This window comes from Dunckerocampus dactyliophorus, chromosome 16, assembly GCF_027744805.1.
Source record: "Dunckerocampus dactyliophorus isolate RoL2022-P2 chromosome 16, RoL_Ddac_1.1, whole genome shotgun sequence".
Taxonomy (NCBI): domain Eukaryota; kingdom Metazoa; phylum Chordata; class Actinopteri; order Syngnathiformes; family Syngnathidae; genus Dunckerocampus; species Dunckerocampus dactyliophorus.
Genome location: NC_072834.1, coordinates 13,410,096 through 13,423,865, shown reverse-complemented (window position 1 = coordinate 13,423,865; position 13,770 = coordinate 13,410,096). Strand labels below are relative to the sequence as shown.

At 46.1% G+C, this 13,770-nt stretch overlaps 3 protein-coding genes across 9 annotated transcripts; all 3 read right to left on the bottom strand.

Annotated features, from left to right (window-relative positions):
• Positions 1-112: 112 nt before the first annotated feature.
• On the bottom strand, positions 113-5,688 carry LOC129168703 (uncharacterized). 6 transcript variants are annotated; one of them, XM_054754265.1, is made up of 10 exons: positions 3,529-5,688; positions 3,394-3,459; positions 2,600-2,878; positions 2,371-2,509; positions 2,160-2,302; positions 2,032-2,084; positions 1,839-1,963; positions 1,662-1,769; positions 1,381-1,590; positions 114-1,316 (listed from the first exon to the last, which is right to left on the bottom strand). In XM_054754265.1, the coding sequence occupies exons 3-10, from the start codon at positions 2,809-2,811 to the stop codon at positions 957-959; spliced, it is 1,350 nt and encodes a 449-aa protein (XP_054610240.1). In that variant the 5' UTR covers positions 2,812-2,878; positions 3,394-3,459; positions 3,529-5,688; the 3' UTR covers positions 114-956. The 6 variants fall into 6 exon arrangements, with proteins under 6 accessions (XP_054610243.1, XP_054610244.1, XP_054610240.1 ...); XM_054754266.1 differs by having other exon boundaries at positions 4,083-5,688; XM_054754268.1 differs by having other exon boundaries at positions 113-1,316; positions 1,851-1,963; positions 3,394-5,688.
• A 128-nt stretch (positions 5,689-5,816) lies between these two features.
• Positions 5,817-7,411, bottom strand: med31 (mediator complex subunit 31). The gene is made up of 4 exons (XM_054754275.1): positions 7,232-7,411; positions 6,855-6,929; positions 6,314-6,410; positions 5,817-6,230 (listed from the first exon to the last, which is right to left on the bottom strand). Exons 1-4 carry the CDS (start codon positions 7,239-7,241, stop codon positions 6,017-6,019), a joined length of 396 nt encoding a protein of 131 aa, XP_054610250.1. The 5' UTR covers positions 7,242-7,411; the 3' UTR covers positions 5,817-6,016.
• Positions 7,412-7,524: 113 nt separating this feature from the next.
• LOC129168701 (Na(+)/citrate cotransporter-like) lies at positions 7,525-12,407 on the bottom strand. Of its 2 annotated transcripts, none has more exons than XM_054754259.1 (13): positions 12,147-12,407; positions 11,308-11,436; positions 11,097-11,233; positions 10,483-10,709; positions 10,181-10,306; positions 9,921-10,095; positions 9,737-9,859; positions 9,347-9,562; positions 9,025-9,131; positions 8,853-8,956; positions 8,616-8,777; positions 8,402-8,539; positions 7,525-8,099 (listed from the first exon to the last, which is right to left on the bottom strand). In XM_054754259.1, exons 1-13 carry the CDS (start codon positions 12,258-12,260, stop codon positions 7,971-7,973), a joined length of 1,887 nt encoding a protein of 628 aa, XP_054610234.1. In that variant the 5' UTR covers positions 12,261-12,407; the 3' UTR covers positions 7,525-7,970. The 2 variants fall into 2 exon arrangements, with proteins under 2 accessions (XP_054610234.1, XP_054610236.1); XM_054754261.1 differs by having other exon boundaries at positions 7,530-8,099; positions 9,347-9,559; positions 12,147-12,406.
• Positions 12,408-13,770: the final 1,363 nt, after the last annotated feature.

The following is a 13,770-nucleotide window of genomic DNA, read 5'->3' as shown; positions in this document are numbered from 1 at the left end:
CTTTCTTAAGGAAAACAGATATACCGATACAATACTGATATCTGCAGCAGCTTTTCCCTCAAACAAATGTTAGGTCACATCTCGTGTAATGAATTAACACATTGTTTCTTTTATTGATGCCACTGGATGCATTTCACAAATAAACACTGCGTACAAAATACGCCAAATACTGCAATATGCTGTAAAAGTCATTTTAAAACTGTATTTTAATCATTTTGTTCTTACTATCAACAAGTAAGACAAGTCAGTCTTTTGAATAAATTCACAAAAGAATCCAAACAAATAAGATTGGCAAAGTTAAAATGTGGAAAGCTGCCCATTTCTATGTGGCACAACCATCCCTACAAGAACATGGTAAAGTGCAAAGTATGAAACTCTGGACTAACACAATCAGTGAAATTATAAACATTTTATAATGAATTACTGTGAGTGACTCAGTAATTCTTCCTGGTGTGATATCAGATGAGAATTACTGAAGGGAGACACCTTACTCCCCCTTTGCTTAACCAGCGCTTTACAGTCATTGCAAATTGCATATTTACAATCCGAAGGCTTTGATGGGGTTATCACTTGTGCGCTGATATCGATGACAGAAAAAGGGATACAGATCTGATCAGATATCTCATTTTGATGCCAATATATGAGATATTCCTAATTGTTTCTTAATGAACATCTACTTAATTTGTACTCCTTTCTCACCTTCTTGTAGGAGCGAAGGACACTCCCCTGTCACATGCTTCTTCACACTCTGCTTGCTGTATTTCAAAGGTTTGTCTGCATGTGTGTGACATGATGGTCAGCTGACTACTTCACTTCCTGTTCACAGGCTTGGCTCCCTCTCCTAGACACCTCCCCACAAAGATATGACTCTTTACAGATGCCAAAAGTGTAATTCAAATTAAAAACTATGTGGCCAGAAGGGGTCAGAAAACATGGGATCTGTCATCATTTGCAGATCAGCACTGCTGTCCTTGGGTTGCCACCATAAGGGATGATGTACCTGCATCGTCCACCAACTGCCACTGGGTGTCACTCACAAGTCTGTAGTTGACCTGGCGGTAGTTTTCGGGGTGAACCTGCCGCTGTCGCCACACCTCCTCGTACAGGCTGCGTACCACCGGAGGCAGTGGCGGGAAGCCGGCATCAACTGCTAGCATGCTGAGGTACTCCCACTGATCCTTATCCATGACCATCAGGTGGCGCAGCGGAACTCCACAATCTACTTTCTCCTGCTGCCATTGCCGGACCTCGTCCTCCATCTGGGCCCGAGACGGCAGAGTGACAGAACCGTCCAGCACGGACAGAGCAAACTGTACCTGCGAGGACGAGAGCACAATGATGGGAAGGTTCTCTTCTGAACCAGCACCCAACCCTCCTCACTTGGCAGTCGAAGTAGGGGAAGGGGCAGATGGTCTTGCAGATTCCAATAAAGAAAAGCGAGGGAAAGGCGGGCGGCATCATGAAACGGTATAGTGGTGCCACCAAGTGGTCCTGAATGTCTAAAGCCAGTTGCTGGGCATCCAGGAAGGGAAAGCTGAACTTGTATCCGGTGCAGAAGAGCAGGGCATCGGCTTCCTTCAGCGAGCCGTCCTGGAACGCCACAGAGTTGCTCACTAAAGGTCAGGCCCAAAAGAACGCAGACACGCTGGGACTTGGGTCACCTGGAAGCGAATTCTGCCGTCGTCCTCGACCGCCGCCACCGGACTGGACTGTCTGATCGCAGCCGGAAGAGGAAAGGTGAGAGGAGGACGACCGTGACTCAAGGTCACCTGTGGCGGGGAATATCATCTTTACCAGCTATTGTTACCGCGGTAACGCATCGTCGTACACAACGTTACCCGAGCGCCTACGTTGGCCAACTCCAAGGAAATGTCCAATCCGGACGCTCGCGCTCCCAGAACGACCACAGAGAGACCGGAGAAGGCATCTGCACTCCTGTAGGCATGGCTGTGAAGAACCTGGCCTACAGGAAGTCCCTCAAAACAACAGCATTCTAAACATTCAACTAGCTTGTCCTGTCTTTAGTGTTACCTTTGAACTTGTCCAGGCCGGCCACATCTGGGATGTACGGATCGGAATAATGCCTGGTACAAAAAAAGCAGAGCGTGAATGACGCTGGCTGCTGGACCAGTGTTGTCTTCGCCTCGCTAGTGTCTCACCCTGTGCACACAAACACAGAGTCGAACATCTCCGTTCTCCGACAGCCCAAGCCGTCAGATGAAATCACCTCCCAAGTTGTTTGCTCCTCCTCACCGCCTGTTGTCATGACGACGGCCTTCACGTCTTCCACCACTGTGCTGAACTGACACATGCGGGGGAGAAGAGGTTGGTGTTGACATGTGATTGACAGGATGGACACAAATGACTCACCCTAATGTGAGGACTGATCTTGTAGTTGTCACAGTAGGTCTCCAGATAGCGCCGCACTTCCTGATGTGGCAGGAAACTGCTTGGCTGCTCCTCGAACGGGAAGTCTGGGAACATCATCACCTCCTTGGGAAGGTTGGTTCTATGCAGTAGAAATCCCTTTGGTTCTGACCCAGAGTACCAAACTAAAACAGAATGACCGGTCAAAATGTCCTCATTTGATCAAACCAACCTCAGGTGTCGGTACATGCTACTGAGAATGGGTCGTCCGTCGTCGTACGTCCCGACTCGCTCTTCGTAGCACCAGGTCCCGCCCACGTTAGCGGACAGCTCGAAAAGGACCGGAGGGGCGAAGCGGTCCGGTCTGGACAGTATACGTCTGGCTGCGCAGAGACCCGCCGCCCCAGCACCGACCACAGCCACGTGTTGTAAAGCCGTTGCCATGGTGGCGTCTGATAGTTTAACCCCGCTGAAGGCACTGTAGCTCTGGGTGGTACAGGTCCCCTGAGCTCTGCATTGTGTATATTGGAGGGAATTAACAGGAGACTTGGAGCTTGTTGTAGAGTCTACAATGTAGCCACTGTCAATGTTTATTTCCTGGTGTCAGACAATGTGCACCGGTCAATACCGTGAGACATGTGTTACATAGGGCTGTTGAACTGACATATTAACGATGTATAATGCACATAAACAATAATAAATGCGTACCTGGTGTGAGACAACGTGCAATGTCGCTATTGAGAAATTACTCCAACCATTGTTAGAACAGGTGGAATCACAATAACCAAAGTAATGCTGCTACAATAGCCTATCAGACACACACGTGCTTACTGATAACGAGTGAAAACAATGTAAAACCTGTAGTTCAGCTTGAGTCTGAACCCAACAAAATGAAGTTATCAAGCAGCAAAGTTGTGAATAAGATACTTTTGTCTCAAACGTCAAATTAGCTTAAAATCAGCTAAGAATTCAAACGCGATCTTTGACCGGACGCAGCTGGCCATTAACTAACTGCGTGTTACTCACCAACTTAGCACCGTCACTAAATGATATCTGAAATCAATCTCCGAGTCGTCTTCTCACCACTTTGGGCTGGAAAAAAAAATAAAAGTTAAAGTGTCTCGTTTGACGAGGCAGTCAAACGCAGTGAACGAGTGTCACCTGAAGCAACACAAGCTTCCGTGAAGCAACGATTTCCGGCTAGTAGAAGCGAGCGAGTAGATGGGGGGAAAAAATCGATATCGGCGATACCACAGTCGTATCAGGTCGATACTAACGTGAGCGTGATGTCAGGATTGATTGATTGGGACATTCATTTTTTTCTCACATTCTTTCACATTAGTATACCTCTCATATTAACAATTCCAAATGTTATTATTATTGCCATTATTCAATCGTACCCCCTCTTTGTTTCACATCCAATAGCTAATACATGTCACAAATACTAATACATTTCACATCAATAGTTAGTTCTGAATAATATGTGAACATGGTAAAGAAATATAACAATGTGTTACAATGAAGGTGAGGTTTGTAATTCTACCAGTCTGACCGTGGTTCCGCGATCTCTGTGATGACCTTTTTTTTATCATTCCCATGTCGATACTGTTACAGTCAATTGATGTTTTTGCCTTACTTTTATGGACAATATAAATGATTTCTTTTTTTGTCACACTGGTGAGGAACGGGGAGTTGGGATTCCTGTGTATACTTACATTCCTTTCTTCCGATGACAAGTTATTTGGGATCCTTTCTTCTGAATTAGGTCCAATGTTTACGAAGTATTTCTTGAACATTTCTACTACCTCGGTCATATATCCCCATTTTTGACATTTCCATGTTTAAAATGTTGAGGGTAATCAGCTTTCTTGGATCCATTCCTGAAAATACTGTAATGGCGGCTGAATAACTGCACGCCAGGATGGCTGTATTCAGTTGGCCATTTATTTTCATAACCGCAAAACAGCACTTACAGATTTGCATGCGAATTTAGCCATACATGTGTACAAACAGCAACACTTCCTTCTCTTCTTAATCGACGCCTTTTCCCTCTAAAACGCTTGCTCCGACCAACATGCTGAACCCGACTGCCCCCTACAGTTCACACAATATATCCGTCGCTACAATACTGTAAAATGTCCCATGATGCTCTAATGTTATTTTTATTCTTGTCTAATAGTTTACTATAATATCCTCTCTTACATATTCTTAACATATTTCTTAATGTTTACATCGTTCATTTCATATCCTTCTAGCCCAAAATCTATACCTTTCTCAGCATCAGTCCAAGTTTCTGAGATTGCAATTACTTTGAAGGGTTCCTTTAATTGGCTCAAATATTGTCTTATGTTATTGTAGTTTGCATACATGCTTCTATTGTTAATAATTGATATAATTGATAGCTTGCCGCCTGGTGTAATATTACTGTTGTATTGTTCTTCAGTACAGTAAACGCACTCTTGTGTAATATGTGCAAAGAAATTTGTATCCAGATCTATATCTTCATTCCAGGTGTGCGTAGTAAGGCCCATTGTAATTTATTTATTTGTCTGTTGAGGATCGGTTAGGCTGATATTATTTATATTTAAGTATTGATTTGTCATTGGTTAGTTCTTCTGGTACTTTTGGAGATCGGTAATGTCATTAATGTTCAATATTCTGGCCTCTTCTGGAGGTCCGTTCAATTTTATGAAAACTTTACAGTTGTTTGTCTATGGAGATTGTATGAAGCCTTGTTTCCTCATTTGTCAAGCTTGTCGAGCTTGTCTGGCAATGTCGGCATTTCTTTTTGTTAGATGCTCATTGAGGTAGATATTCGTTCCTTTCAACTTTTTTCCTTGTTTTAGTATTTGTTTTTTATTTACAAGGCGTATTATAATAGCGGGTTCTGTATTCTCATTTTTTTGTGGGAAGAGGGTGGCATGCCTCTATTCCTTGGGTGTCCAATTTTATCCCGTGGCTGCCTAGAAAGTCCACCACTTGGGTTTTCTAGCGAGTCTAGATCATGCGCATCAGCTTCTCCATCTACTCGGACTGCCCTTGCGTACGAGCTGGGTTTGGTTCCCAGGCCGGTGACTATTATGTCGTTCATATGGCTCCAAATCTGCTACTCTCCACTCCAATGCAGCTGTTTTTTTGTCCTTCTCAACGTTCTGTTTTTTCAGTTCTTTAATTTCGTCCATCAAACCCATTATACATTTCTGTGGTTTAGCAATATTTGAAATCTCTCCTGTCATAAAGTTAAGAGATTTTATAATGTCCTCTATTTCATCCTCTGAAAGGATAAACAGGTTAAAGGCAAAAATCAAAAATTTGTTCAATGATCGTCAAAAATAGTGAAGTAAAATTATCGGTGTCCGCAATACCAGCCCCTGTATTTTTGTGGTATCACCCACATCTACCAAGTCTACTTTTGGTCAGTCTACTTCCAGTCCTTCAAAATAAAAACGTTTTTGAGAAGACACTTTTAATTGTGAAAATTAAGCAACATAGCACTGTCGGAACATTGCACTTGAGTGGCAAGAATGAACATAAACCAAGTTGGTGCCTTCCTAAAACACAAACAAAACAACAAAGTGAACATGTTCGACTTTAGCTTCCTTATTGTAGCCAAGCACGCCATTAACGGTGTGCAGAAACGTGGTTGTCATCACTTGGTAGCGGCGTTGCCATGCGGCGGCTGTGGCTGCTGTGGCTGTTGCTGCTCGGCGAGCGCCTGCTGCAGACGCGTACGCTTCCTGGAGTAATGCTGCCAGTGCAGCAGCTGCTGCTCGTCGATGAACTTGGCGCACTGAGCATTGACCAGCTCCTTGCGAAAGTGCTCGTACTGCAGCAACTCTAACATGTGCAGGCAATGGGGGTACCTGTGCGGACCAGAAGGGGCGTGTCAACACACAGCTGTGCGTCAGTCGTTCATATGCTGACTGATCCTCGTCAGAGGTCTTACTTGAGAAATTTTGCGTAGTCGGGCTCCTTCCAGTAGAGCAAATACTTTAGGTAGTTGATGAAGGTTCTCTCCCTGAGGAAGCCTCTTTGAGCCAGAACTGCAACATACAGGCACAGTGTAAAGATGGCTTGACTGCAAGCTTTTTTGAAAAGTGCTTTAAACCTGGATTATGCTTCTGCGCCTTTTTTTTTGTAGCTCATTGTTGGGTTTGAGCATGCAACTTGCAATTCTCTGCCAATACGCAAGGGGTGGTGTTTTCCAGAGAATCAACTAAGTGAGCAAATACTATTTAGCTAGTTAGCTTCCTTATTTGCTAGTGAACAACGGCAGTTAAAGAGCATGCGGAGAGTTATTGGAATTCACAATCAGAGAAGGCATTTATGGAGGTGGGCGGTATGTCCTCTGAACAAGTCATATACACAGAAAATAATGTAAAAAAGCAAACTAATCACAGACTTGGAGGGTTTGGAGGGAGAGGAGCGAGCTGCCACAGCCTCAACACAGAAGCATAAACCAGTCTTTGGCTTCATTGTTCACTCACAGTTTAGATAGTTTGGATTGGCCAAACATTGGATAAACTCCAGTTCAGACTGGAAGCGGTTTCTTGCTTGTTCCTCTGCGCACACACACACAAGGTAACAGTCTTTGGATCATACATGTGAACAAGGATGGTGAGAATAATTATTTCTAATGATAAAAATGTAAAAAGCAAACATTATCTACAAACTAAGACGACTTTGATTATATGGTAATAAGCACTGTCATTAAAAAAATACAAAATTACCTCCTCAAACTCGTAGAAAAAACAAGATAAATTACAACACAAGCAGGAACCTGTCGTGTTTCGTGTTTAAAGGTCCACTATTAACTAGCTTTAGCCTGCTAGCATAATGAAAGCAAACAGAAATGCCGACCAACCTGTCTCCATGACGCCTGACGTTAGAAAACAAACAGTAAGAAACTGCTGTTAATATACAAACACAGCCAAAAGTACCCCTTTGAAACTAAATACGGAGCAAAACGCTCTTTTTGTTGTCGTTTCGCGATCAACCGCAACACAACAAAGCCATGTTTGCCGGAAATGAAATCTCCAACAGTTTACTTCATTTACGGCAGCTGTGATTCATTAAGTGCACGCTAGAGGACGACATTTTGCAACAGAGTACCTGAAAACATTCAGCTTAATACTGTATATGACATTTTATTTGTTATTATCTATATTACATATATTACATGACACATTTTATTGTTTCTGTATGCCAAGTCATCAGACAGGTTAAGAATGTATAAATAAACTCACTAATAGCTGATGTTGTTAACAAAATATCAGTCACCATTGAGTGTTTAAAGTAAGGTTAGTCTAAGAATGATTTGCTATCCTTTTTTACGTCACTATTGTGCTTTAGTTAGTATGTCAAGAAGTATGTTAGTATAGTTGTCAAAGTCAAGTATAAATAAATACATTTGTTGGTATGTAACCAGTTGTTTACACTACAAAGAGTGACGATAATGATAACTTTTTTTGGATGTTTTCAGCAGCTTGTCATGTAAAGGCTCTCTGCAAAGGTCTGGCAGGAAAATTGAGAACTTTTCAAAATAAAATTTGTTGCGGCACGGCGTCGCTGGTCCAGTCCAGACGCTGCCAAATGGGGAGGAGCTAAAGGGGCGCAGTAACGTTGGCCCAGGAGGGGAAGGAGTCCAGAGAAAACAAGACACGACCCCAACTGTTGATGGCCACGCTGATGCACAAGAGCCCGATGACGTTCATCACCACGCCAGTTTTAGCCTGCAGGGGGCGCACATATGGTTGTTAGCAGACTGGTGTGCTCTATGTTTACTAGCATGTTTGTATGAGTGGCTAACAACCGGCATGTAGTTAACAATGAGCTTGTGAATTAAGTTATACATTTACTAAAATATGGTTAACAATTATTTGCATATTGCTACCACGTAGCATGTGACTTAAGTGATATGTTTACTAGCATATTGCTAATAATTAGCATGAGGCTACAGTTATACGCTACATGTCTATCTGTATCCACTGTACATAGCATTAACCGGCAAAGGCTTAGCGGAGATCAGACTCACCATGTCGGACACTTTGAGGTAACCCGAGGAGAAGACGATGGCGTTGGGCGGCGTGGCAACGGGCAGCATGAAGGCAAAGGAGGCGCTGAGGGTGCAGGGGATCATGACATAGAGAGGATTCAGCCTAATGGATTGAGACTGCACAGAAACACCACACAGGTTGTCAAGACCACACAGCGACAACAAAGGAGGAGAAAGAAGGCGGTGAGGTTACCATGGAGGCCAGGATGGGCAGGAAGAGCGTTGCCGTTGCGACGTTGCTGGCACACTCGGTGAAGGTGGCGATGAGGAGACAGAGCACGATGGTGATGGCCCACGGCGGGATGGAGTGAAGCGGCGTCATCTGTTCGCCCAGCCAACGAGAAAGTCCCGACTCCTGAGCACACACAAACGCGCCCGTTCAGCACTTCCTGTCTGATGCCGCCACATGACCATCGTGGCTGATGCCCACCTCGCTGCCTTTGGCCAGCGCAAAGCCACCGCCCAGCAGCAGCATTATATTCCACGGCATCTTCTTCTGAGTCACCTGCCAGGTGAGTAGGGGAGGGGCAGGGCCTGATTGGAAGACAACAGAACGTTCAGAGGACGTCTGCCCGCGTGAGTCGTGCGTCATGTGTGGCGACCTGCGTCTGAGCTCCATCTCCGGCAGCACAGGTAGCGCGGTGGCTCAGACGGCAGAACAAACAGCATGAGGGCCACCAGAAGAGAAACGGTGGCATCTGTGACGAACCTGCAGAGACACACTTCCTGTCGTCACCAAAGTGGGCAAAGTCAACAGTCATGTGACCCGATTATGAATGAGCATGAATGTAGTAAGAAGACACAAAGCTACTGATGACCTCACACTATGGAATGCCACGGCATCGCAAGATCACAGGTTCAATTACCTCAAGTGAGCAAAAAGTTTCATCAAAACGTTGCTATTTTGTGTTTGGCGTTACTCACTCTGCCTTGGCGTTGAAGACACGTGTTGCCCAACCATCCATAAAGCGGGGGTCTCGTGTGAACCACAGCACCACCATAAGGACGAAGAGCACCAGGACGTTGGCCTCGCCGTAGGTCATGCAGCCGAGTCGGTCATGCTCAGCTTTGATCACCTCATACGCCGCTCGCTCCTTCTCTGTTGCCCCCGCCCCGCAAGACCAGGTCCTCCGCAAGCTGCTAATCAGAAGTCAGAGGTCAGCAGGCAGATCTGGTGGACGTCAAGCATGCCACTTCTCGTTCCCTTTCGAAATAAAAGTCGCTTGATTGATTGGTGTCCATAGACGCCAGTGGTGATGTCGCGAGGAAGGGAGCCAATCGCAGGCAAGAAGGAGGCAGAGTTACCGTACTCACTTGCAACCAATGAAGACAAACTGCAGCCAGAACCAGGCCAGCACCAGCATCAGAACCATGGTGGGGAAGGCGAAGGCAAACCACGACGCAAAGTTGATCACATCGCCATTCTGAGGGAAGAGTCTCCAGGACGTTTCACAATAAGAGTCCCATCTTAAGAGTGTGTGAAGCACATGCTACTTACTGGCTCATCTGGCCCACCAGAACCAGGTTGGGTCCAGTGCCTGTCAAAGTGGCAATGCCTCCGATGCTAGCGGCATAGCTCACGCACAGCAGGAGGCCTTTGCTCTGCCTCTTCCTCTCCTCGTCGCCGCTCGCCTCCTCCTCCTCCATTGGACACAGCATGCCTGCCGCTACTGCTGACATGCGAGAGTGCACCAGTCACAAACGGGTCACATCCTGTCAGACCTGCTCTCCTCCCCGCAGTTCTGTTTAACCCCTGACCTCTGGACGGAGGTTTGTCCTGTGGCGGCGGTTTTAGCGTCTCCTGGCCATTTGAACGACATGCTGCTGTCACCTCCTCATGAGCCGTCTCACCGGCTCTGCCCGCTTCACTTTCCCCACACTCTCCTACAGGAGACAGACTCCACGTCAGCATCAGAAACCAACTGTTTCCTGTTTTGATTGCCAATGTAAATAAATGACACTCCCCCTGACAGGCTTGCGGGTCAATGAGAGGCAAGGTATGTCCCCGGTAGGCGGGGTCTTTAACTAGACCAGACCACGGTCTGCCAGAGTGGACTCACCTGTCCTTCCAGAACTGCGTGGAGTGTTTGAGGCTTCGTCAGGTAACGGCAGACTGATGTGGAAAACCCCGATGCTGCTCTGCTTCCTGGATGGGGGAACGGTGTCTTCGTGGCGATGGAGCTGGTCCAGCACGGCCTGCACAATGGGGACCATCATGGCGGTGGTGGCCGTGTTGCTGATCCACATGGACAGGAAGGCTGTCACGCTCATGAACCCCAGCATGAGTCTGCAAAATGCACGTACGTGCGTGGTGAGTCACGCTGCGTGAAGTTCTGCACGGACGCAGTGTTACCCACAGGACTAAAATCTATTTGTGGCGGTCGTGGGTTGCAGCGGGGAGGGAGGTGACATAATCACATAGTCATCAAATTTGCATAACTGGCCAACTACAAATGAACTGTCTGTTGTCGTTTTTTTAAATGCCACAAATAAGACAGAGACACCTGTGGATGCTTTTAGATGGGGGAGGGGCCCTCAGCAGTACTTGCAGCTCATCGAGGATTATAATGTGTTTATAAGCAATGGCAAACACGTAGTGCCAAATGTAAATATGGCGGGCTGCCACAAAATGAATGCATGGGAAACACTTCAGGTGACATCTAAGCTGACTCACAGGGCGGGCCGCACTCCCACCACCAGCAGAACCTTCAGTGCGATCCGCTTGTGGAGGTTCCAGTGTTCCACCGCCACGGCCACCATGAGCCCTCCCACAAACAGCATGTTGGTGTCCCGCAGGTACTGCATGCACACCTAAACACACACGTGTGCACTCATCACAACCTTCCAATTGTACTGCATTGTGTGTGTGTGTGTGTGTTGCGTACATCTTTGGACTCCATGATGCCGAGCATAGGAAACAAGATGGTGGGCAGCAGCGCTGTCACTGCCAGTGGTAAAACCTCAGTGCACCAGTACAACGCCATCAGCGCGATGACATACGCACACGCCGCCTCCTGGACAGGTAGACATAGAGTAGATAGATTGGATGGTAGCATAGATGTAGCACACGTAGATGGGATAGAGTAGATAGGATGGTAGCATAGATGTAGCACACGTAGATGAGAAGAAAAACAGTGAAACGTGACACGTGTTGATTTGAAGTCCAACTGAGTGCTGACACTTGGTTCTGGTTCTGTTCTCACTGTGATCAAGTGTCAATCATGATGATGATGATGGTGGTGGTAGTGGTGTGTGTGTGTGTGGGGGGGGGGGGGGGGGGGTGAGCGCCCACTGAGAGCAAACAGTCTTTAGTTTCATTCAGCAGCATGTGCACACACACGCAAACACACACACACACACACACACAAGGACAATATTGATGAATGAAGGACATGATGTTTCAAACTAAACAGACCATAAGCAGTGAACTTTGACTTAGTGTGCTGGTCAATGAGTGACAGGCGAGTGTTAACATAACACTTTGGTTTCCTCAACGAAGTCCTGATAAAAAAACATCGAAAGCCAAACATGTTTGCCCTGGTTCCAACCAATGAGAGGCTCGGTAGGGGTGTGATGTCATCGAGGACGGCTGGAGAGGCAATATCTTAGCAACATGAGGGTAATAGTAGTAGGATGATACAAGCGTGGGAAAAAAATTCAGGTGAGAAATGAGAAATAAAGGTGTGATTGCATAGCTGGGTAAAAGCCACTGATGAGGTCTCACCGTGGTGCTGAGTGCAAGGGGCAGCAGGATGAAGGGGCTGACGATGAGGATGAAGACCCTCTTCAACCTCCACACGTGCCGGAACACTCTCACTCGCAGAGGAAGAACCGACATGGAGGATGATGATGAAGATGATGGTGAAGGACTTGGTTCCTCAAGTGATGAAAGAACAAACGTGGACTCTTGGCTGCGTGAAGCTTTGCTCTGTCTTCAACACGCTCCTCATTCACTCTGAACTCCAAACATTAACCTGGCACACACACTCTCTCTCTCTCTCTCTCTCACACACACACACACACACACACATCAAAGTCAACAGAAAGAAGGAAAGCTGATCTGGTCGTCACTGTGGTCTTCCTCGCTGGTGATGATGAAGAGTGGTGACCAAGTTTGCTGCCACTCAGTGATTGAATTGATGAAAGAACAAATGAATGAATCACTCAACGAATGAACGAACGAACGAACCACTGAATGAATGTGGGTATTGAGTGGCGACCAGTACCCCACCTCTCACCCTCTGTGACCCTAATGAAGACAAGTGGTAAATGGATGGATGGATGTTTCTCAATGTGTCTTTGTTTCTTTGTGTATGTGAATGGACATAGTCTACATATTTACGTGACTTTGTATGTGAATGGACTTACGTGTCTACATGGGCATGTGCAGCGGTGGGAAAAAGTGTTTGCCCCCTTCCTCATTTCTTTTTTTGTGCATGTTTGGCACACTTAAATGTTTCAGATAATCAAAAAATGTAAATATTTGTCAATGAGAACACAACTGAACACAAAATGCAGTTTTTAAGTGAAAATTTTTATTTTAAGGGAGAAAAAAATCCAAACCTACATGTCCCTGTGTGAAAAAGTGATTGCCCCCTAAACCTAACGACTGGTTGGGCCTTAGCAGCAACAACTGCAGTCAAGCATTTGTGATAACTTGCAATGAGTCTCTTATTGCGAAGTGGAGGAATTTTGGCCTGCTCATCTTTGCAGAATTGTTGTAATTCAGCCACATTGGAGGTTTTTCCAGCATCAAGCGCCTTTTAAAGGACATGCCACAGCATCTCAATAGGATTCAGGTCAGGACTTTGACGAGGCCACTCCAAAGTCTTCATTTTGTTTTTCTTCAGCCATTCAGAGGTGGACTTGCCGACAGTGTTCCCTCTAAGCTGCGCGTGTGCGCAATTGCGCACTGCTCTCGAACTCTCTGCGCACTGCAAAACCATGCTGCGTACAATATACAATCCAACCTGAAGTGTAAATGAAATGGCACACAGGGCCATGTAGGTTGGAGAGTGCTGTGTGCTCACCTTCGCGGAGGCCTGGCTGGACGGAGGATATACCGGACTCGGCGGTCTGGTTGGGGACATTTGCCGCTTGCCAGGGAGATTGGACTTCAGCGTCTTGTGGACACAGAGCCTCGGGACTGTTCTCCCCAAATGTTACCAGCATGTAGGCTTTCCCACGAGGGCAAATAGCATCCTGTACCAAGTCTACAGCAACATGAAAGGTGCTTTGAATGCTGTTCCAAGTCCCCATTTTGGAAAAAGTAATGTCTCTTATGTTGTTGTTGCTTAATTTATTGGTATTAATGTTTCTTATGTTCTTATTCATTTTCTTGTGTTTTT

Excerpts from the sequence above, each read along its gene's own strand:
- med31 (XM_054754275.1), bottom strand. Across the intron at positions 6,411-6,854 it reads CAATCCAAACTATCTAAACT|TTCTGGCTCAAAGAGGCTTC; the intron begins GTGAGTGAACAA and ends TGTATGTTGCAG. Across the intron at positions 6,231-6,313 it reads GACTACGCAAAATTTCTCAA|GTACCCCCATTGCCTGCACA; the intron begins GTAAGACCTCTG and ends TGGTCCGCACAG.
- LOC129168703 (XM_054754265.1), bottom strand. The coding sequence starts at position 2,811 with ATGGCAACGGCTTTACAACACGTGGCTGTGGTCGGTGCTGGGGCGGCG. Across the intron at positions 2,085-2,159 it reads TCTGTGTTTGTGTGCACAGG|GCATTATTCCGATCCGTACA; the intron begins GTGAGACACTAG and ends TTTTTGTACCAG. Across the intron at positions 1,317-1,380 it reads TCCCCTACTTCGACTGCCAA|GTACAGTTTGCTCTGTCCGT; the intron begins GTGAGGAGGGTT and ends TCGTCCTCGCAG.
- LOC129168701 (XM_054754259.1), bottom strand. The coding sequence starts at position 12,260 with ATGTCGGTTCTTCCTCTGCGAGTGAGAGTGTTCCGGCACGTGTGGAGG. Across the intron at positions 9,563-9,736 it reads TTTGTCTTCATTGGTTGCAA|CAGCTTGCGGAGGACCTGGT; the intron begins GTGAGTACGGTA and ends ACTTCTGATTAG. Across the intron at positions 8,540-8,615 it reads TGCCCATCCTGGCCTCCATG|TCTCAATCCATTAGGCTGAA; the intron begins GTAACCTCACCG and ends GTTTCTGTGCAG.